Below are 22,169 nucleotides of genomic sequence, written 5' to 3'. Positions count from 1 at the left end.
CGAGGATTTTTCCCAAATAAAATTTATTTCGTTTTTACTGAATTTATTCCATACTTTAGGCGCGTACTGTATAGTATATCTTTGAATTGATATATATTTTGGCCTCCTTCTGACATAAAACTTTCAGCATTTGAGATGGTGAGTAATATCAATTCCTCAAAATAGATATTAATCTGTTTCGCAGATTTTTTAACAGAGTTTTTCACATAACATATTGCCCCCCCCCACATTTTTACTTTACTATTTAGAAAAAAATGGTGGTTTTGGTAAATTTGACGCTGATATTGCACAATCGATAATCAAGAAAAAATCTAAAACAATGCCAGTGAGAATATTTTAATAAGATAGCAATAGTTGTCTGAATAAAACAAGTATTTTTTTTAGTATTAAGGAATAAACCCGTATTTTCGAGTGTTGTGTTTTCTATAAAAAGAAAATATTAATAAAGTGTTTTGTAATAACACTATTCTACGTAAAAGACATTTTTTTAAATTCTCTTATAAAGGGACAATTTTTGTGGTCCGCAAGAAATCCTGATTCGACCCTCATGTAGTTGTTTCTACAGGGGATATTGGAAGATAAAGTAAACAAACAGCGATCTAATAAGTTTATATGAACTAAGGCTTAAATATTGAATGCATTGTATCAATAAGGTGGGTAACAGAATATTATTCTTTTTGTCTAGAACAGAATGATGGAACATTTATGAAATATTTTTCTAAGAATTTAAAGGAATGGTAATCTTTATCTATTGTGGAGGATCAGTAAATAGACCAAAATAATGTGCAAACCGTCGCCGTCGGAGCAAATACATATCTATTTTGTTGTAAAAAAAAACAGAGGATTTCAAGAAAACGAGAGACAAACAGGTCATTCTAATTAAAAAAAAAATATGTTTGATTTGTATATAAATAACACAATATTCAATTGTTTTTTGACGTACTTGTTAGATGTCACAAAAAAATTTACTATTTTGGTCTCTATTTTTTCTAAATAGAAATTTAAAAAGTATAAGTATATTTTGTGTTCATTTGCACGTCTGCTGTTAGGATGTAGAAAAAGTTGTTAAATACAATAAAGACTGTATGAATTTTCTTTCTGACAATAAAATCATATCAAACAAATGGACACACAAATATGTCAAAATAAACAGATTTTTAACTGATAAACACCTTCATACACTTTGTTAAATCTTATGTCTTAACTAAACATGTTATTGCTTTTTTTAAAAAGAGCTTTCTCCATATTTTACACCTTTGATAGAAAATTTTCTCAGGGTTACAGTGACAAAGGTAGAAGAAAAAACAATAATATATATATATAGTATAAAAAATAAATTTAGCAAACATTATTTGTTTGCATCGATACAAAATTTATTTATAGCAGTTACCTGTATAGTCCAACCAAATTACACTTAGAGAAAAAAAATTTGTTACCTGGACTTTTATAAGTGGAAATGGTAAAGGGGCTTATAATAAACGTAAAAAAAATAAATGCGTGAGCAGGGGCGNCGGTCTAGTACTGTTCCAAAATTGAAGAAAAACTTCATGATTTGTTATACTAACCCGGATGCCTGAATTCGTACTTCTCAGGGTCCAAATTCTTCTCCTCGCAAACCTTCTTCATGATGTTCTCGAGCAATACGTTCCTGCTGACCCTAGTAACATAAAGCTGATTCCTGGGAAGATGAACTTTTAGCCTGAAGGTACTTTCGAAGGGTTGATGTCCTGGGGGGACGTTTTTGGGCACCGGAAGTGACCTTGCCTTTGGAATAACTTTGATGTGCTGGGTATCCAGGGTGCCTATCGGCGTATTTGGCTTGTAAGGGAGGATTTTATCGCTGTGCTCTGAGGAGGGGGCCATGCCTAAGGCTTGGAGGGTGTAGTTTGACAGCTGGAGGTGATGGTTCGTTGTTATTTGTACAAGAAGGTCCATCATCGGTGTACTGAAATGGTTACTTCGTATTATACAGAGTAAAATATACAGGAAATTGGCTAAAAGTTGTCAAGTCTGTGAATTTGATTAATTCTTTTGGAGAAAAACGACAAAATAATGTTTAATCCCAATGAAATAAATTTGTTTGCCGAAATTTTTTTTCAAATTTGGGAAATAATTCATTATATAACAAAACACTTTTGTAGAAATAGATCCGTAAATTACTATTTCTTCGGCAAAGAGAGCGTTTCAATGTGGACATCTATTACTTGATAAATACTCTACACCTTTTCCTATTTTCATGAAACGAACATAATTTAATATGATAAAAATTTTAAATAGATATGATTTCATTAATATGAATTCCATCAACACTTTTCTCTTGAGATTGAACATAAAATATGCAAATACCTTTAGGTGAAAGTTAAGAATTTCCGCTGTTCGTATATTTCATGAAATAATAGCATTTTTTTCGGAGAATTTTGAATAAATCATGGATGAATCAACGCTAACCTCATGTACGTAAATACCTCATTATACATCAATTGGGGACGCGACCTACAACATCCATTAAAGAAAAGCTGGGTGCTTGATTTGACTGTTAGATCACGAAAACATATTTTTGTTGTGAATGTTATTCAGCCTTAACAGTACCTAACAAATTGAGTAGATTTTGTGTTGCAGGTATATGTACAGTAGGGTGGCAAAAAAAAACGAATATTTTTTTTCGTGTCTCTTGTGAAATTATGTTAGTTTATTATGTTTTAAGGGCCCCCTCAAAAAATCAGCTCAAAAAAATATTTTTAGAGGTCGCTTAAGATTAAAATTTCCAAAATCGTCAAAAATTGAATTTTTATTTATTTTTTTTCTGGTTATTTTATCATTTTCTAGGTTGAAAAAAATCTCGATTCTGAAAATCGATATTTTAATTTCTAAAGGTCACTCATAATTATTTTAACTTTCAAAGTAGTGTACCTAAAATGTTTTCGAGCAAATTTTTTGAATTTGATGAACAAAAGAATAGAAATAAATCACGAGACACTTAAAAAATTTCCCGAGGTAAAATTTACTACCGCACTGTGAGTAAAATATGTATATTTTAATTTTTTAAAATTTAAGTGTCTCATGATTTATTTCTATTCTTTTGTTCATCAAATTCAATAAAAAAAATAGTTAGTTCGTTGATATTTATTTTTAGGTCGCTCGAAAACATTTTAGGTACACCACTTTTTTCGATCGAGATTTTTTTCAACCTAGAAAATGATAAAATAACGAGAAAAAAAATTAAAAAAGAATTTTTTTTTGAGTTGATTTTTTGAGGGGGCTCGTAAAACATGATAAACTAACATATTTTCACAAGAGATACAAAATTAAAATATACGTTTTTTTTGGGCTACCCTAATGTACAGGGTGACTGTTTTATCAGGGAAGGTACGTTTGTCATGTAAAAAAAGTCTCACTCAACTCAAATAAAGTACTTTTGGCTACCCTCAATTTGCTTCGACCGACAAACGCATTTGCCATGATAAAATACCCATCAGGGTCATTTACATAATTCCTCCTCCTATCATTTGTATCTACAAAAAAATGGGAGGGTTCAAAGTTTATGTTCAAAATTTCAGGGGATTTCAAGAAATTATTTAAAAAATGTTTGGTTTATATATTCTAAATGCAACAGTCAATTGTTTTTTATATATATTTCTTTGAAATCTTTGAAAATTTTCCTAAAACTTTTATCTTTACCATTTTTACCTAAATAGAAGGTGAAAAAATATAAGGGGGAATATAATATTGTGTAAATAACCCCATATATAAGAATACAAATTTACAAATTATTCTATTTGAACCCAACTCACATTTGCACATTTCGTGATACGTTCGAATTTCTATGTTGCAAAATTGCTCAAAGTTTATACACCATTTCCTAGCTCTTTTTTCATATTAGCAAAGAGCCTCGCGTTCTATCTACATTATTATTACTATCATTAAGTTTAGCTACTACCTAATATAGAATCAGGTTTTATTACTCAATTATAATTTTGTATTCGTCATTCAGCATTAAATTGAATTGCTGCTTAATATTTCAAATCAATAAAGTCCTATCGTATATGCCAAAGGATATGGCTTCATAATGGTCGTTATCTGTTATAAACATTATGTGCTAGCCATACATATAACTGTTTTCACACAACGAGTTAAAGAGAATAGTGATAGAAGTAGAGTTAGAAGGCCCAAAGCGTATAGAATGACTTGTTTAAAATGACAAAAACATATTTAGGTAAATAAGAAAACAGTAACGCTACTTATTGAAATAACTTAAATTTTTAGTTGATATGCAGATTTAATATCTAATACAGGTAGAAAATGTTTTATATACAGGGTGTTAATTAAGTATCTACAATAAATTCAACAGACGATTATTTGTGTGATTTTAAGACAAAAAGTTCATATAAACATTGGTCCGCAGATGCTTCGTTGTATCGCCTATATCTTGAAAACGAAGCATCTGCGGACCAATGCTTATACGAACTTTTTGTCTTAAAATCACTCAAATAATAATCGTCTGTTGAATTTATTGTACATACCTACTTAATTAACACCCTATATTTTCAATCAACAAATTATTCATAGATGGATTCTGGGCAATCTATACGTAGCTAACAAAGCAAATTTTTTCAAATATTATTGTTAAATGCCAAATACAATAATCAATGGGCTATTGTGTTCCTAGATCACATAACTGCTCGTAATTGGTTATGATTGACGGGTCACATAGGAGTGGTGAGTTTACTGCTTATGTTATTTTTTTAATTCTTTAAAAAAAGAACATGTGATGAAAGAAGTTCCAATAGTTCTGAACGAAAATTCTACTAGCTTTCTTTAGTAGTACTAGTAGTACCGATGAGATAACATGTTTGAATGGAGTACTGTATAGAGAAAGATGTGGTATCTTAACTAGACTCTTAGAACTAGGTGTTGGGTTTTTTTTTCTTAGTTCCCGAATGTTTAAATTTGTCGTTTTTGCTGAAAATCAATGTAATAAGTAATTTTTCACTTTTTATTCATTTTTAGCAATAATCCGTATTTTCTTCATCAAAAACCGTCAATTATTCTAAATTAAATGAAAAAAAAAAAAAAACTTTTTTCGAAAATTATTTTTTTCAAATTTTTTTTAAACATATCCTCAAGCTTCACGAAAGTCAAAAAAAATTTGGTGGATTTGACGTTGTAGATGACACTTTAATATCGGGTCTGTTCCGAATCACCGATTCTAAGTGGTCTCGCATATTAATGCACCGCCGGATGTCTCATTGCGTAATTTCTTGCCAAGTTTGTAAAAGAGCCTGCCTCAATTGATGTGATTTTGTAATTGCGGATAATCTCGTCGTCATCGACGCCCGAGCATGTCCTAAACAAGCCCAATGGGGTTCAAGTCGGGACTCATGGGTGGGTGGTTGAGAGTTACCACATTGTTGGCGTGAAGAAACTTTCTCGTACGTTTTGCGGTATGAAGATGAATATTATCCTGCATGAGAATGAAACGATTCCTCATGCTTGTACGCATGGGCAGGACGTGTGGTTCAAGGATTTCGGTGATGTACCTTTCAGTTAAACACGTTGCACTCAAATGACAATATCACGAACACTAAATGCGATATCAACAATCTAATGTGGTTACAGAGTAGGTTATGCGCAACGAAATGCTGCCAACCACATATCACTAAATATCTTCATTAGCGAGTATTTCAAAAGGTTCGGTTATTTTCCGACCAGATTTCGTATTTTGATCACCAGAACAATTAGTTGCTAACTGTTACTAAAGTGGACTCATAAGCAAATATTTTTGAGTATTAATAGTAAAATTACTGATAAAATATGAAGAATATGAATTGAAGACATTGCAGCAAAAACCAGGTAGCTGCACTTTTTGGCCAAATGGAGTTATATGCACGAATCGGTAGATACGATATTCGATATTTTTTGTAGATACCTCCCCTATTTACTACGAAACATTTGGTGCAATAACAAGGCAACTGTGCAGATAACCACAAGCTGATCATTTAGTCTTTTACCAAAACCTGAAGGCAGCTGCTACTCCAGATGAAGGTGAGACTGATGTTACAGACGACGAAGATAACGAGTAAAGAAAAAACCGTTTATTAACATGTATTTATATTATTTCCTAAAATAAAGTTTGGTTTTCTTTAAACAAAATGTTTGCTAGTTTCATTTGGTGTAAAAATGAGGTAGCTTCCAGAATATTTAAAATATATAACAGAGACAGTCACGTTATATGTAGTTATATTCAGTGGACATCAAAATTTGCTTTTAGTTTAAGTAAACTTCCATGTATATTACTATCATTAATAAAAAAATTCATGGTTTTGGTGGCAAGAACGAGATAGCTACAAATTTTTTTAATTTTCCAGAAAACAGCAGGTCTTTAAAATATCTGTGTACGTCAACCCAACATAAAAATCAAAGAAAAAAAATCAGTTTGAATTTTAACATGTTTTTGTCCCTCCTGAAAAATTTCTAATAGTACAGCTACCGCGTTTTTGCTGCAATATTTTCAATTATTTTTTTTTAAGTGAAAGAAATTCCATGACAATCAAAATTTTTACAAGTACCATCATATCAGATTTGAAACATATTTTTAATATAACCACTTCTGATCAAATATGACTTATACACACATCGTAGAATTTACACTCTGATTGCTAGTTGAAAAGCATAAATTGGTATGTACAACACATATTTTCACCAGTCTGATAATACGGATATTGCTATGGAGTAATTTCCACAACATCCTTAATAATTCGAGGAACTTAAAGTGATATTCCACTTTCTAAAAATAAACAATATAATTAACATGGTATTCCTTTATGATATTAAAAGAAAGTGTGCGATCATTTATGCCAATAAGTTATATATCCCCGCGCATTTATTTTAATGGAAACCTGTTCAACATTAAATTATTGAAACGGTACATTGCGCCAAGTGATATCAAATGGCGAGTGTGCGAATTTACACTCCGTTGAAAAGTCCGTTTTAGAAAAAGGCATGTACACCTCGACTCTAATTTGTTTTATGTTTATTTCTTTAACCAGCGCTTAAGTATACTGGTTTCACCTCTGTTTGCAATTATGTATGAACATATTTCTGTACAATTATCATCGACAGATGGGGTTCTATAGAATGGCGCCGATTTAACTAAACATTCTAACCGAGTGCGATTTTCCTTTTATATGCTACCATAAACCTGATACCGATTTTATGAGCAAATAGAATATTTATAAGGCACAATGCTACTTTCCTGGCGTATTAATTAGCCTTTCGCTTTTTATGTGTTTTGATAAACTGTTCTGCAGGAACTAGTTTCCTTGAAAAAATTAAAATTTGCAGATGTCGGTATTACTTGAGTAAAGTAAAAGCTATAATTATAATTGCTGTGAAAAAGTACATAAAGTGAATCATAATATCAACATTAATAATATCTAATAAGTAAGTAAATACCTACATCTGCTTTGAGGAGATGAGAAATTAAAACAGTTTTTTTTTTAATGTCGACAAAAATCTATATACCTAGGTACGAATTTTAAGTTTCCATTAAACTTAGCAATAATTTTACTTTTAAAAGAAATATATGTTTTTAATGCTGAGGCCATAGTTACGTCTAATGCCGTTAATTCGTCATCGTCATTATTAACGGCGTTAGACGTTAGGCGATAACACAAATGGCGGTCTTTTTTGAAATATCAAATCGATTTGCGCATCATTTATCGCATTGATGTGGCTGCACTATAGTCTGTTTATAAATGAAAGAGAGTAATAAAAGCTTATTATGTATGTAAATCGTAAATAAATGTAGTACTGGTGCTTATATTCAATATTTGAATGATGAGGTGTACTTTTAAAAAAACTTTGTGTGACCGGGTTGTACTAAATTGTAGCAGGTAGCTAAAATTTAATCCCCGACAATCCGTCTTTGTCTATGCCGCTTCAATTTCTCGGTCCATTTCTCTTATAAGTAAACAATATAAAAACAGCATTTCAAAACATGAGGCTACTTTAAGCATCATAACCGGGTTAAGAGGGTTTTTAGTAATTCAAATAAAATTATTCAATATTATTATCAAAATATTTATTTAAATTTAATGAATAGACTTTTATTCCACACAAAAATATATGTATTTTGAAAATTCAAATTATGGTGAGTAAATGTAGTGTTGTATAAATGTACAATAAAGAAAATAAAAAAGTAGGTATATTAAAATTCATCCTCTGAATATTCTGATGAATTATCTTCGTCTCCTAGATTGATAACGATAGGTTCCACAGTAACGTCAATTAAATTATCGAGTTCCCACATTTTCTCCTCTTCTTTTTGTACATGATGTATACATCTTTGCCAGTTATCTGCAGTTACTCGTTCCAAGGAATTTTTTAACAAAATTTTCACGTCACTTAATTTAAACGTCGTATTATTTCGCGCTACATCTCCTTTTACCTGCGCCCAGACTAATTCGATTGGGTTAAGTTCACAGTGATAAGGTGGTAACCGTAGTACCGTTATTTGGCGATTTGTTGCCATTTCATCGATAACATATTTTTTCTGATCTTTATTAAGATTGACAAGTGTCAAAAGTTCCTTTTTCACCATATTTGTTTCAAAAGAAATGTTTTTTCCGGATAACCATTGAATTATATCGGCTTTCCTCCAAGCAGTCGTAGGCGTCCGCTCGGTCTGCCGTGAATGGTAACTGGCATTATCCATGACAATTACAGACCCCGGAGGAATAAGATCCAACATCTGTGTAAAATACTCTTCGAAAACATCTGCGTTCATGTCTTCGTGATAGTCACCTGTATTTTTAGATTCAAATAAAAGTAAACCGCCATCTACAAAACCACTGGCACTACCTATATGTGTCACTATTAATCTTCGCCCTTTACCTGAAGGTGCCTTGAACCCTGTTGAAAGTCCATCCAAAAATGCTTGTCGAAAACTTTTTACATTTTTATCTTGCCATACTTTTGTTACAGTATATCCCTCGTTGACCCAAGTTTCGTCTAGATAATAAATATTCCTCCCTTCGTCACGGAATTTTCTAATTGATCTTAAGTAGGATCTTCGCCAACAAATAATTTCATCTTTATCGATAAGAACTGACTTCCTGTTCTGCTTTTCCCAGCAAAAATTCAACTCTCGTAAGACGGCCCATAATTTGCTTCTACTGATTTTTGGCAAATCGTTGTCCTCTGAAAGTTCACTTAAAATTTTGTTTAGCGTTGGTATTTCTTTTTTTAAAATAAAATGAGTGTACTTTTCTGCGAATGACATTTTTGAAGAAATCATCTATAACGACTTTTGACCTCCCTGTAGATGATTTTGGGGGATTTACAGTATCTTGTTCATTTTTTGTTTCCTTTAAAAGTCTGTAGATAGTCGATTTTCCAATCCCTGTCATTTTTGTTAGCATTAGTGTTATCTGATAGTTATCTGAAACGAAATATTACCACGCCCATGGCCGGTTCTTATCTCGGGGTTTTTTACTCTCTTTCATTTCCAAACAGACAGGCATTGTCTATTGTAACGCATTAGAGCTTCGAGTATGATTTAATACAGTTGCATAAAATAGAGTGGTCTAACGGAAAAATGAGTTTTTGGAAGTGTTTCAAACGGATCCTAGACAAAAAGCATAAAATAATAATTGACGCTCATATAATACAACTGTAAAGTGGCCTCAATCTCCGTGATGAAATTATTTTCTCAAATCACGCGTTATTTATTGATTAGACATCAAACACAAGTGTGGCTATTCATTTTACTGCGTAATTTAATTTATTATTTTTAATGCTGGGGCGACACATACGTTAACGGTAACGTCCATTGTCGCGATAATTATTGCATTAAAAAATAAAAGGCAAATTTAAATTTTAACACAAATGTTCGAAGTGCATACTTGTGGCCCAATTACTTGGCCCCCGAGAAGTTTGACAATCATGGATTTTTTATGGTTATGTTAAGGATCTGCACATTTTTGCTCATTTAACCATTTCTGCAACTGTTAAAAGATACCTGGATTGGACAATTAAAAGGTTTGTCATCTTGTAAATATGTAACTGTTATTATTTTCATTTTAAAGAAAAAACTTTTCTTTTCTTAAATTTTTAAATGAGAATTTTAATTTATTCAGCCCATTTAAAAATAAAAATTTCGATTAGTATCTATACCATATTGATCCACGTAAAACATTATTATTTTCTTTTAATAGTCACTGAATTTAATCATCATATGGAATTTTAGGTTTCTAACAACTTAGGTATTTTCAAAAAGTTTTCTTGGAAATATTTTATCATAAATTATGAATATTCTTCAGCATGACGTATGATTAAATCTAGATGTATACTAGAACTGTTAGATATATCTACTGATATACTTCATCCTATAAATCATTGCTTATTTTAATAGCTACATTGGACTTTGTGGAAAAATTATACATACATTAAGAAGCTAGAAATATTTTTGTTATTGTCGCTGAACTCTTGTACAGATAACCGAGAAACCTCAAAATCTAAATATCTGAAATTTTACAGCTCTTTTCCACATAAACATTAAAATATATATTTTATGTTCAGATTGTTTATATGAAAGTATTTTGATGCGGGTTTTACAAATAAAATGTTTGTTTGATTTTAGCCGATGTAGTTGTTAAAATTAAATTTCATTATTATTCAGACATATAAACCCATAAAACATTATATCTAATGTAGGTGCAGGATTCAAAATTTAAACGCATATGGGTTTCTTGTTTCTTTACATTTATAGTAGCATGGTGTTTTAATATTAATTTAATAACTAACTATTTCATGTCTTAATAAATGCAATTTTCCTATAAAATTCAATTATTTCTGTAAGTTTAAAAATACTTTGAGAAAATTAAATAAAGCATTGTAGATAATTGTTTTTTGTATTAAAGAGAATATGAAAATAACTGTCTTGATAACATTGTGTCTAAAATAAATGTGTTGAGTATAGTTATAATTAAGAATAATTTTTCAATTTCCATAATACTGCAATCCCCCAAAAAAATTACTTCTTTTTTCAACAAATAAAGAACAACTTTTAAACAATATATAGTGAATTTCAGTTTCGTGAACTTTGGACTTTTTTTTTATAGAAATCTTTAGGCGAAAACAAATTTTTGATGATGTTTTTCAGTTCTTTATATACATATATCGGGTGATTTTTTTAACCTAAAATTTTCAAATATCTCGAAAAACAGGCACTGGACGAAAAAATGTCCATTATCATAATTTAGTCATTCCATAGAGAAAATATTAGTGCTAAAATTAGTCTCCCTCCTACCTTCCTTGTATGTGGGGAAAGGAGTAACTCTAGTGCAGCATTCAATTTTTTATAATGGTTTTCAATTTACAGATAAAAGGTTACATTTTTATAACGGAAAATGTAGTTGGCCATTGCTTAGTTAAAACAAAGGTGTTCAGTGTTTTCCAAATACATAAAATTTGTCGTACTTATTGCAAAGAGTAAAATAAAATTTCTGTTTTTCTAAATTAAAAAGAGGCAGAGTTGACTTTGAATAAAAATAAACGCACTACTAAACATGATTGGTGTAATGGATGTATACACAGGGGTCTTAACAAACTTGGAGAGGATACTTTAGTATGAGGTAGAATGTATTAAACTGTAAGACAGTGCATAAAATTAATAATAATCATAATTGTTATCTCATATTGGAAATTTCTGGAATCGTCCCCGAGTTACATACTACATAAAGCAAGGTGAATAGTTGTGGTGGTGGTGTGGTTGGAATAAATAGTGTATTACTCGTTTTTGTGTACGTCTTTTCTATTGAAGAGAAAAATTGCTAGTTCAATTTTAGGTAATAATCAGTTCTACTACTTTCATTACGGAAATGTATTTTATTGTGAAAATTATTAATAAACCAACATTTAACTGAAGTAATTTATTTTTCTAGATTCTTTTAATTGTGTTTTCTTTTTGTGAAAGTTCTGTAGTGTAGTGCGAAAAACTAATGCTAATACTAAATTGACAAAATGTTCTCGAGAATTACAATTTTCTATCTACAATTATTGCTTAGATAATATTTTTTATGAAAATCTGAAATGAATGAATAAAAATTAATTCAAAATAATGCACCACAATTAACAAATTATTTCTGAACCGACTTAAATTGTTTTCTTATTAAATTAATAGACACAAAAATGTAAATTATTGAACACAACACAGTAAACCATCTTTTTTTAATGTAACATCTCACCGAGTTCTAAGACACCGAGTATTGGAAAATTGAGTCATAATACCTGAAGTAATTTCGAAACCTATGGGAAATCGTTAGAAATTTCGCAATATGTAAAGTAATGGAAATATGGGAAACCCCATTAGTTCCGAGTGATTCGTGAATAACAGCGCGTTATAGTAGCACCGCTTACCTCCTTTCTACTGCCATTTTCACCGCCCGGCCTGTCGGAAGGTGAACCGTAAGGTCCATGGCCCCGGCCAACATGTCAGGTGGAGTGTCCTCAGTAATCTGCAACATTGTCACGGCGCCACCGCTGGACCTGCAAAGAAACCAAATCAGCAATTAGTCACGGTCGCGCCAAAGCGGCTTCCTGGGTGCCACACGAATGCGGCACATCCAAATTTGAAGGAAACCAAAATTAGGGGCAAATGGAGCAAAAATATCAGGCGTCAGCTCAAATTGATGACTGTATGCTTTCGAGTTCAATTTTCAGCATTAGGTTCGTAAGTGCAGACGGAACAAGTAGTTCTGTAAAAACGTTAGCGTCACCCTACTGTAAAATACTTAAAATATATGGGTTTTAGTTAAAACAATTTGCTATTCTCAAAATTTCTTATGAATATATAGCAGGGCGTATACATACAGGTCGATTTAAGGCTATGAGGGTTAAAAGTTGTGAAATTAACTGTAAATCGCTGAGTACCAGTCAGATTGTAGATGCGGGAAATCCAGGGGCTAATTTCAAATGCAATTCTAAGACGCTTTAAAATTTAAAGAAGATTTAATGTCATTATAAGGACAGATTTCAACTTTTTTTCAAATTTAAAATTTATTTAGCTTTATACATATAATAATTGGCTCTAAATCTACGAATTTCAGAACAGTTTACTCATCCACTCAAGATAAATCGTCTTGATTCCAATAGTTATTTTAATAGGGACATGTATCTTCTGAAATAATCCAATTTTACCGATTTTGATATCTTTTAAGAAACGACTATGAGCATGACATTAATATAAATTGTTTCCATGCATAAAGTATGACTTTTTCGTGTATTGCTCCTCTGTTTTTGATTGTTATATCGTTCATCGCTATACTACTGTAAAATCTGGTAAAATTTAAAGAAAGATTGCGGTTAAATAAACAAAGAGGAAAGTTTTTTGTTCCAGTGCATAAAAATACATTTTTGTCTTCAATTTATTTTATTTTCAATTTATATGAAAGATTTTTCTGTATATTTCACAGTCACAGACGAAGCTATGTGTGTATGCCTTGCTTTATCATGAGATATTTCCATGGACTGATTTGTAAAATATTAATAATTTTTATTCAAATTGTTTCATTTGATGTTTTTCCTATGCTGATGATTTTAATAAATGTCCTTATTTGAAAAAACAACTACAATGGTAAAGATTTATGGAAACTAAACAAAAATAACCATTAGCTGTTAATACGGAATATAATTTTTTGAAACCTGGTACAGTTACTTAGATATTCTTTAACCAACTTTGTACAACACTTTTTCAGCAACTGATATAATATATGTGCCAGTTTTCTATATTTTCTTATATTCCATACTGGTACCATAAGTAATTCAGATTACCCTTCCGTTTTTTGAGAAGACAATAATGAATTATGTATTTCTTTTCTCTTTAAATAACGAAACAATTATCTATATATCTTTGCCATACCTTACATATTTCAAGTTAATTATCAAACTTTCAAGCAGTGAAGCATGAATAATAATTGATTTTTAAATAAATATAGTTTCTAAAATATTGACAAAAAAATAATAGGGTATTCCATAATAATCACTTACCTATTTATATTGGGATAATTCTTTATATTACCCACCCGATTTTATAATGATTTGTTTATGAAAAAGTAAGTACAAAAAAAGGTCGAATATAAAATAAACATGCATTATTTTTTAATAGAAAACTTATTAGGAACCACTGACTTTACTGGTATTTACCCATAATTAGGTATATTATGCGTAAACACCATAAACATAATTTATCTATAATGAACCGGAGATCAAATACGCAGTATTGCCGGTGTTATACAAAACTCTTAAAACTTTAATTTTTTATATGAAAAATGAAATAAATAAGCATTCTTTTTGACAATACGTCAGAAAATGTTTAAGGACTTCTTCTCCTTATTTTATTTAATACAAATTTGTACAAAATCAAAGTAAAAAGTTCGCACTTCAAATCTTATTTCATTATTTGTATTTGTGTATCGCAATCTATTTTTTATTAATTAATGTTTAATAAGTCAGTTATGTTCCAAATTAATATTTGTAGTAGGTATATTTATGAGTTTCAGTTGTGTACATGTGGTTGAGAAGATTACGGACCACTTTAGTTTGACAGGTGTTGACTAAACGTGTTTTGTGGCAACGAGCTATTTAAATATCTTATTTTTAATAACTAAAGGACATACTTTTTATATTACTGAAAAAGAAAAATTAAAATATTAAGTTAATATATAGGAACCAATAATATTTTACCCGAAATAACCGGATTTAATAAAAACGTATGTGAATCTTAAGAATAATCGAATGTAGAGTGCAATTTTTCCGCCAACTATCCGTAATCTAATTTCAATTCTGCATAAAATGCCAAGATGCGTCATTAATAATGGATCATCAACAATTATACCCAAGCGTGTAGAAACGAAATCAACAGTTATGGATCATTGTACTGAAGTTGCTGAAGTAATTATTCCATGTAACAAACTGTATTAAACAAACCGTTTTCTATATGGGTAGGTAAAATACCTAGTATCATGTGACACAGGGTGTTTTTGAAGTGGGTTTATATTTTTAAGAGCTGCATATTTATATCAAAATGAAACAGTATAAGAAACGTTCACAATTTAAAATTTTTAGAATAGTTGAATTTTTCAGTATCCAACAATTATTTGTTTCGGTCATGAACAAGATCGATTGTTTTAGGTGTGTAATCATTAAAAACGCATCAGTTTCTGTTGGTGCATACCATAGACCACCTAGACTGGCTTATAGAGCGACTTTGGTGAAAACACTAAGGAGCCTGATTTGGAGCCTAGCGCTCAGTCGTGTCCTAGCATTTGACATGTACACATCGCTGAGATTTCGATAATTAGACGATTTATCATGGGCAAGTGTATTGTAAAACATTGTATAAATAAAAGTGATCGAGTTGGTGAAGAGAGGCGAAAAGTTTCCTTCTTTAGGTAAGTAAAAAAAGGAATATATAAAAGGTAAATATGTACGCCATTTTTCGGTTAACGTCACAAGTTTCCAGGGTTAGCTTTATAATATTGTTCGCCCACATAGTGTAGTGATTAACGTGATATTGTTATTATAAAATAATGAATGAATTACTGTAAAATATTTTTAGTAATTATTTACTTTATGTGAGTCTTAAATTTTTATGAAATTTTACCAATACCCGTCATTTCGAGATTAAATATTTTTTTTAATTGAAAATTAATTTTTATTAAAGATCGTGGTTGTTTGACGTATCCATCTCGAGATGTCGTGTAATATGCTAAGAAACAGAAAAATTAATAAAATTTTTAAATAATGATGAAAGCAGAACACCTATGCTACAGAAAAATAAAATTGTTTATCATGTATTAAAAAACTTTCTGAATGGGAACATATTTGAAAATTTGCATGAACATCAATTTGATAATTTGCCTAACAATTGTAATCATTTAATAGAACTTGTAAGGGCTGAATGTGAAAAGTATATCAATGTACGAATAAATCATGAAGTCAAATTATTTAATTCGGTAAAATCTACGAAAAGACAAATATTAAATAAATTAATATTATTTAGAGGATAATAAATATATTTAAATTATTTTGTAGTTTTATTTAATATGACACTAAAATATACTATTTTCTGAATTACAAACTTAAAATTGAATATTTGTCATAAGATGCAATATAATATTTATTATGTAATAAAAATTTACTTAATCCGGATCTGCCTAAAGATGCGCGCAATCAGATTGCCTTCCACACTCCACTTCCCCGGATTTTGCATTCACTGGTACCCGTGCATTGGAATTAGATACGGCCAGTCTAGGTGGTCTGTGGTGCATACAATTATAATTTCACATTAAAAAAACATATAAATATAGATGTTTTTTGTTATTTACAATGTTTAATAATATTACTGTTGTATAAACATTCTTAATACATTTCTAGATGTTGCGGTCACCTGCCAAATATTTGTCAAATGTAAACAAATGCAGTAGGGCATCGACGACTGAGTGATAGAAAATGCGATTATGTGTGTAGATTTATCGGAGTTCTCTTATTTGCCAAATGTAAACACACAGCTTATCATGTGGATGCTGCATGTTGATACATTCAAAAACATGTTTTCGCTGCGAAACATTATACAATTGGCACACTGTTTGGACTATTCAACAAATGAATGATGTGATGAAATAGGCATATTAAAGAAAACGAATCTTCCTCAATGTACGAACACCACTACCAACATTATTAAACCATATTCGTAAAAAAATGACAAATGTTTAGGAATATTTGAGATATTTGTCTTGTACGCTTAGCTGTACATCTTGTGTGTGCTACAATTTGGCTCTACAGATTTTGGTTAAGCAATAATTAAATAATTAATATGTCATTCTTGTTTGACGAGTTACCTTCTCTCCAACTATTGAATGAGTAAGCGAATATGGCAAATATAAAATTATAAAAATGCTCCAAACTGTCATCATTTTCCTGAATACAGAATTGTGCTCTGGAATATCCAATTTTCGGTACACGGTATTAGTAATTTTTCTCACTAGCGAATTGTTCCTGATGCGAGTTCAGTTATTTCATGTAACTTTTCAACCAGCTGAACTTCTGTTTTCTACAATAAATATTTCATATGTCCTTACAGATAAAAACTACAAGGAATTGATAGTAAAATGTTGGAAATTCATTAATGGGACTCCTTGTATAAATGTTGTCTCGCGCTAACATGCTTTTAGTGAACCTTTCTTTCTATTAATATAATTTTGTTCCAATAATCACTAATAAATCTGAACCCGAATAGGATGGTCTCTTGGTTGCAAAGCTTGCCCACGGCGAATGTTATCTGGGTATAGTCGGATATATTAACCTCATGAGAAATTGGCCTGGCCTTTGGTTATTCTTTGATAGTATTGAGAATGCCTCGATGGCCCTATAACTTCTATTATCAAGGGCTTGTTGGACGAGGTAAACAAATCTTATTTGGATATTATTAGGATAACGCCCCCAATCGAATCGAGATGCTTAAACAATAATTTGAACAAATCGAAAACGTTTATTTTTTCTCACTAAGAAAGATTAAATATAGATTGATGTATTTCCGTGCATAGTAAGAAGCGCCATCTGAATAATTTATCTACAGAACTTTAAAAATTTCATAATGTAAATATCTCTATTATAAAACTTTCATTAGAGTATTTTTTTTTTAAACGCATTACTTTGCCCTCAACCCTTTAAAAATAAAATTTGGTACTGTAAGACTAGTATAGGTACCTATATAAGATTATTTGCAATCAAAACAGAGAACAAAAATAAGCAACGATAAATGTATTGGAAATATTATGGCGACCTTCTACGTAAAAATGTATTATCGCTATCTATAGTTGTACAGTTGACTGCTTATATGTACATAGTACATACTTTACACACCACATACTGAAATGACGGCAAATGGAGAACATTAATAGGATTATATTGTCTACACAACTTTTTTAATTTCATACGTTTTGAAACTTCGTTTTATTATCCTCTTTGAAACAAATGCCTAAAAATAATAACTTTTATATTTTTTTGGCCAAAGAAGACCAACAGAAGTTAAACAATTTAAAAAATTGACGTAAATGTCTTAGTCATCTATTTAAACAACTTAAATAACTATTCCAAAACTCAAGCAGAGTATTAAGATATAAATCAATATTAAATTATTATCATTCCACGCACTTTAAGTTTTAATTAAATAGTTTTAGACATTTGTAACTATTTATTTATACTCAGATTTATGCTGACTTTACCATTTTGATGTAGCATTCATACTTTCATCATTTCTTTGGGATTTATTGTCTACTACACCGAATGGTTAAACTGAAAATATTTGAATTATTTGTAACAAAATGGGATACCAGCTATTTTAGAAATATTTTATTATTTATTTCTATATAAACATACGAGTATATAGATCGTATAAATAATTAGTTTTAATCTGATTATTTCTTTAGTTACTTAACATGCTACAGTAGATTTCAATCCATCCGCTAGGTATTTTAAATAATTTTAATGTCAAATGTAACAAGATATTTACATAAATACCATTTTTCTTCTGAGAAAAAAAGTTGATAAACCTCTATTAATAAAGCAATGTTTGATTAGTCTTTCAAAGCACAGGAAAACAAACGAAATTGTGGACATTTGAGGTCGAATACAATTTTAAGTTTTTCATATATTCAAACGGAACATTAGAAGCTCCCATTTTAAGAGTTTTCAACTGGACATTTTCTTGGATTTCGTTTAAAAGTATAATCGAAGTTTACGTTAGGAGTTTTCAACTAGGTATTTTCTTGGATTTAGTTTTCTATGTTCTTATTAATCGTTCAGTTTTATAGAATTCGAGGATTACTACTTCTACTAGTACTACTAATAGCTTAGTAAAAATTATATTCGGAAAGTTATATTTTACAATAAACGCATTCTAACTATACCCTTAATAAATGGCACCTAACACTTTATTATATACATAAGAAAGATAATGTGTACTTACACGAACTTATTTGTATTAAATATTCGATAGAAAAAAATAATAATATTCCTTAACACGGCACTATTAACTTCACAACTTCAAAGTCTAAAAAGTTTCAATACACATGCACCTGTTCTAGAGCTAGTTAGTATGATAATGATAAGGTTCAGCGGTAGTTACACAACTTGTTAAGGTGGTTATATGTTGACTTATACTATGATAAATATAAGGACATCCAACTTCAGTCAAGTGAACGTAATACGAAATTAAGTACGTTGTTTTATTAAAGCGAATAGAGCATTTAATATCCACAAATGTACCTAAGATCACTGATTCAGGCTGTGGTCTCACAGAGCCTTAAGCTCTCTTATAGTATGGTATATTAATAATAGCCCATCATTGTTTTAAGTGGACGTGACATAGAAACTTGCGTACGGTGCATTGTAGATACGTAGAAATAAATTTAATTCATGACTTTGTAATGCTGCTTAACTGCTAGAACCACACAGAGCGCTATGCTGTAATGTTGGCTATGTTTACTATTTCTATTAAAACGATATGTATGTAGGTATCCTAAGGTTGTGATCATAGATTTTTTTTTAGAAGTTACATAAAAAGTATGTAACTCAAATCATCTCAAATTTAATCCCACGAGTTATCTTGCACATTTTGGTTATAAGTTGGATAATGTTCGTCATCAGCGACGTTTTAAATATATATTTCCGAAAGTGACAATGGTATATACTATACACATAGCAAGCATACAAATAGATGCATAGATCTGTAAGGTCGAAATACATATTTGCTGATTTAATGTATAAAATACAAATTTAAATAATGCAAATAATTATTATTTGATTTAGAAAAAAGTAAATGTTTACTTAATAAGTAATGATTGGCAACAAATATACTCGAACGATTTTGTTTAGAGGAACCCTCCATTTTTAAATTATTAAAATTAAATAAGCTTTCTATTGAACTGAAACTGCCACTACCCTCATTCTTGGAACAATTCTCAAAGCAGTCCAACACATTTTCATTAATAGTTGTATTATTTTCAGATGTTGTGAAATCAGAAATGACAGCGGTGCTTGGTTTATCATTACCACTATCAACTTTCAGGAGATATTTTTTTCGCAAAATTTTCTTAATTATTTATAAGTGAGTCTTCAATGTAGCCACAGTGCTCGATCCCCATTCTATGTATCGTGCTTGATCCCCATCCTCCGTATCTTTTAAGACAAACGAGGACACCACCGCCGTCAATTAAAATGATAACAGACGTTCATCGTAATGCGTGTCTACTATACTCTTTCCAGTTGTCCAGCGTAAAAAATTTTGCCACTTCTTGCGAGACGGCACTCATTTTATACCGACCACCATTCGATGACATTTTCCACTAATATACTGAGAAATAGTCGACGTTCTACCAATCCGGGTGGACATAAAGCAACATATTTTCGATAACAACTTAAATAATTGTCTCCCAGCACAGTAAAAGATCGTGGGCAGAGGTAAGTATTAATATGTTAAATAAATTGGATTGAAAATAGAATTGATGAGTAATCAAATATTATAACACTGGGTGCGATAAGCGGCATAATACTTAAAATGTTCTTGTCTAGGTCCATACGAGTATCCGAGTATTGTCAAAAAGTGTGTCGGATTACCGAAGTTAAACGCGGATATCTAATTGGGATCCTGTGGATTACCAAAGGCTATGAAAAGAACCAGTTCCGTTGTGACTTGATGATGATCGGACTGTAAAAATTAGGAACGCAGGTGATCACCTTGAGGTGACATTGTATGCACGCGTCGCAGAAGAGATGCTGCGGGCAGACCTGAGACCTGGGTGCAGTAGCTGCTGCGACACAACGATGACAAGCTGAATACCTCAATGGCCTTCTTTAGGAGCCTTGTAAGTGGTACGGAATAACATATTGGTTTCATATACAGCTGTCGGAAAAGAAATAGTAACCTATGACCTCGTTTTGAACATTTTAAGAGTTAATTTATATAGGTATGGCACTTTTTCAAGAAAAAATTTGTATTTAATAAGGGTAAATACAGGCTCTATGGCCATAGCTTTTTCAAATGTTCGCAATTGAACATATTTACTATTAACACCACAAAAATGCTTTGAATAGTAACTCTAAATCTCAATCTACATTGACAAAAAATTGACAAAATAGTATTCTTCTAAAAAGTAGGTCAAGCCGTAACCAGTTCTTTGACCGAAAATAATAGGGCTTTCCTTAAACTGTTTTTCGTTTGGGTGCCACTTTTTGGATATGTGATTGGAATATTTCTGTTCACATTACGCTTAAAGCTTGGCTTACTTAAAACAAGTTGGTAGTTTCAATATTGACTTTGGTAAGGATTTTGATTAAATCTATTTAATTTAAGTAGAGAAATTCTGTTAACTTAAAACAGTATTCCAATATAGGAAATATGGAAAATAAAAAACTCAACATTTCTATCATATCTACAAAAGAACACTTTTGCAATTCACTTACTGTCAAACTAAAACTACATATTTTGTGGTAAATACAAATAACAAATAACAAACAAAAAAATTTGGAATTAGACATTAAGTAGTAACACACTATGACGGCTTAGGCTTAAGGGATGATTTCTGCGCCTTAATAGAGAACATTAGCTATGAAAAAAAATTTCGAATGAAATTTGCGAAATAAAGAATAATTGAAATAGAGGTGGTCGACCCTAAACTAATAGAAGATGCAACATTGAAAGTAGAGGGTATAGGAAGCAGATAGTACCTAAATGTTTGACGAGTAATCATTAGAGAGGTAGCTAATAACAATTTTATTTTACAAATATGTCATCTAGTTTGGAAAACGTATAGCTATCTCATCAATAAATCTATTTATGATGGTCATACTATAACCTTGTCCAACGAGAGAATGGACTTGCGCTGGAACGAAAACTCGTTTGTTTTGGGTCAGACTCCGCCTATTCAATCCCTGCCAAGGCGCAATTGGCTCAGTAGTTACCAGGGCCGGTGCCTGATAGCAGCGGTACAGACTAGTTTTTTATGTTTTAAATAATAAAATGTTTTTTTAATTAATATTTTTACCTTTTCAATAATAAATGACTTATTTTAAACATATTTATAGTTTATTTTACATGACGCTGATAAATT

General features: G+C 30.8%; 1 protein-coding gene across 5 annotated transcripts in view; it reads right to left on the bottom strand.

The window, feature by feature from the left end:
• The window catches only part of LOC108906682 (MATH and LRR domain-containing protein PFE0570w), a 353,179-nt gene that overhangs the window by 41,311 nt on the left and 289,699 nt on the right, over nucleotides 1-22,169 (bottom strand). For 4 of the 5 annotated variants that reach the window (XM_018710009.2, XM_018710013.1, XM_018710011.2 and 1 more), the window contains 2 exons: nucleotides 12,418-12,546; nucleotides 1,566-1,945 (listed from right to left, as the gene is read on the bottom strand). In XM_018710009.2, the coding sequence (XP_018565525.1) occupies nucleotides 1,566-1,945; nucleotides 12,418-12,546 (509 nt within the window). Of the gene's footprint in view, nucleotides 1-1,565; nucleotides 1,946-12,417; nucleotides 12,547-19,027; nucleotides 19,060-22,169 lie in introns of those variants that run through there. The other variant, XM_023455635.1, reaches the window with a different exon arrangement.

Source organism: Anoplophora glabripennis, unplaced genomic scaffold (genome assembly GCF_000390285.2).
Source record: "Anoplophora glabripennis isolate ALB-LARVAE unplaced genomic scaffold, Agla_2.0 scaffold135, whole genome shotgun sequence".
In the NCBI taxonomy this organism is placed as follows: domain Eukaryota; kingdom Metazoa; phylum Arthropoda; class Insecta; order Coleoptera; family Cerambycidae; genus Anoplophora; species Anoplophora glabripennis.
This window is presented reverse-complemented; position numbering and strand designations above follow the sequence as displayed.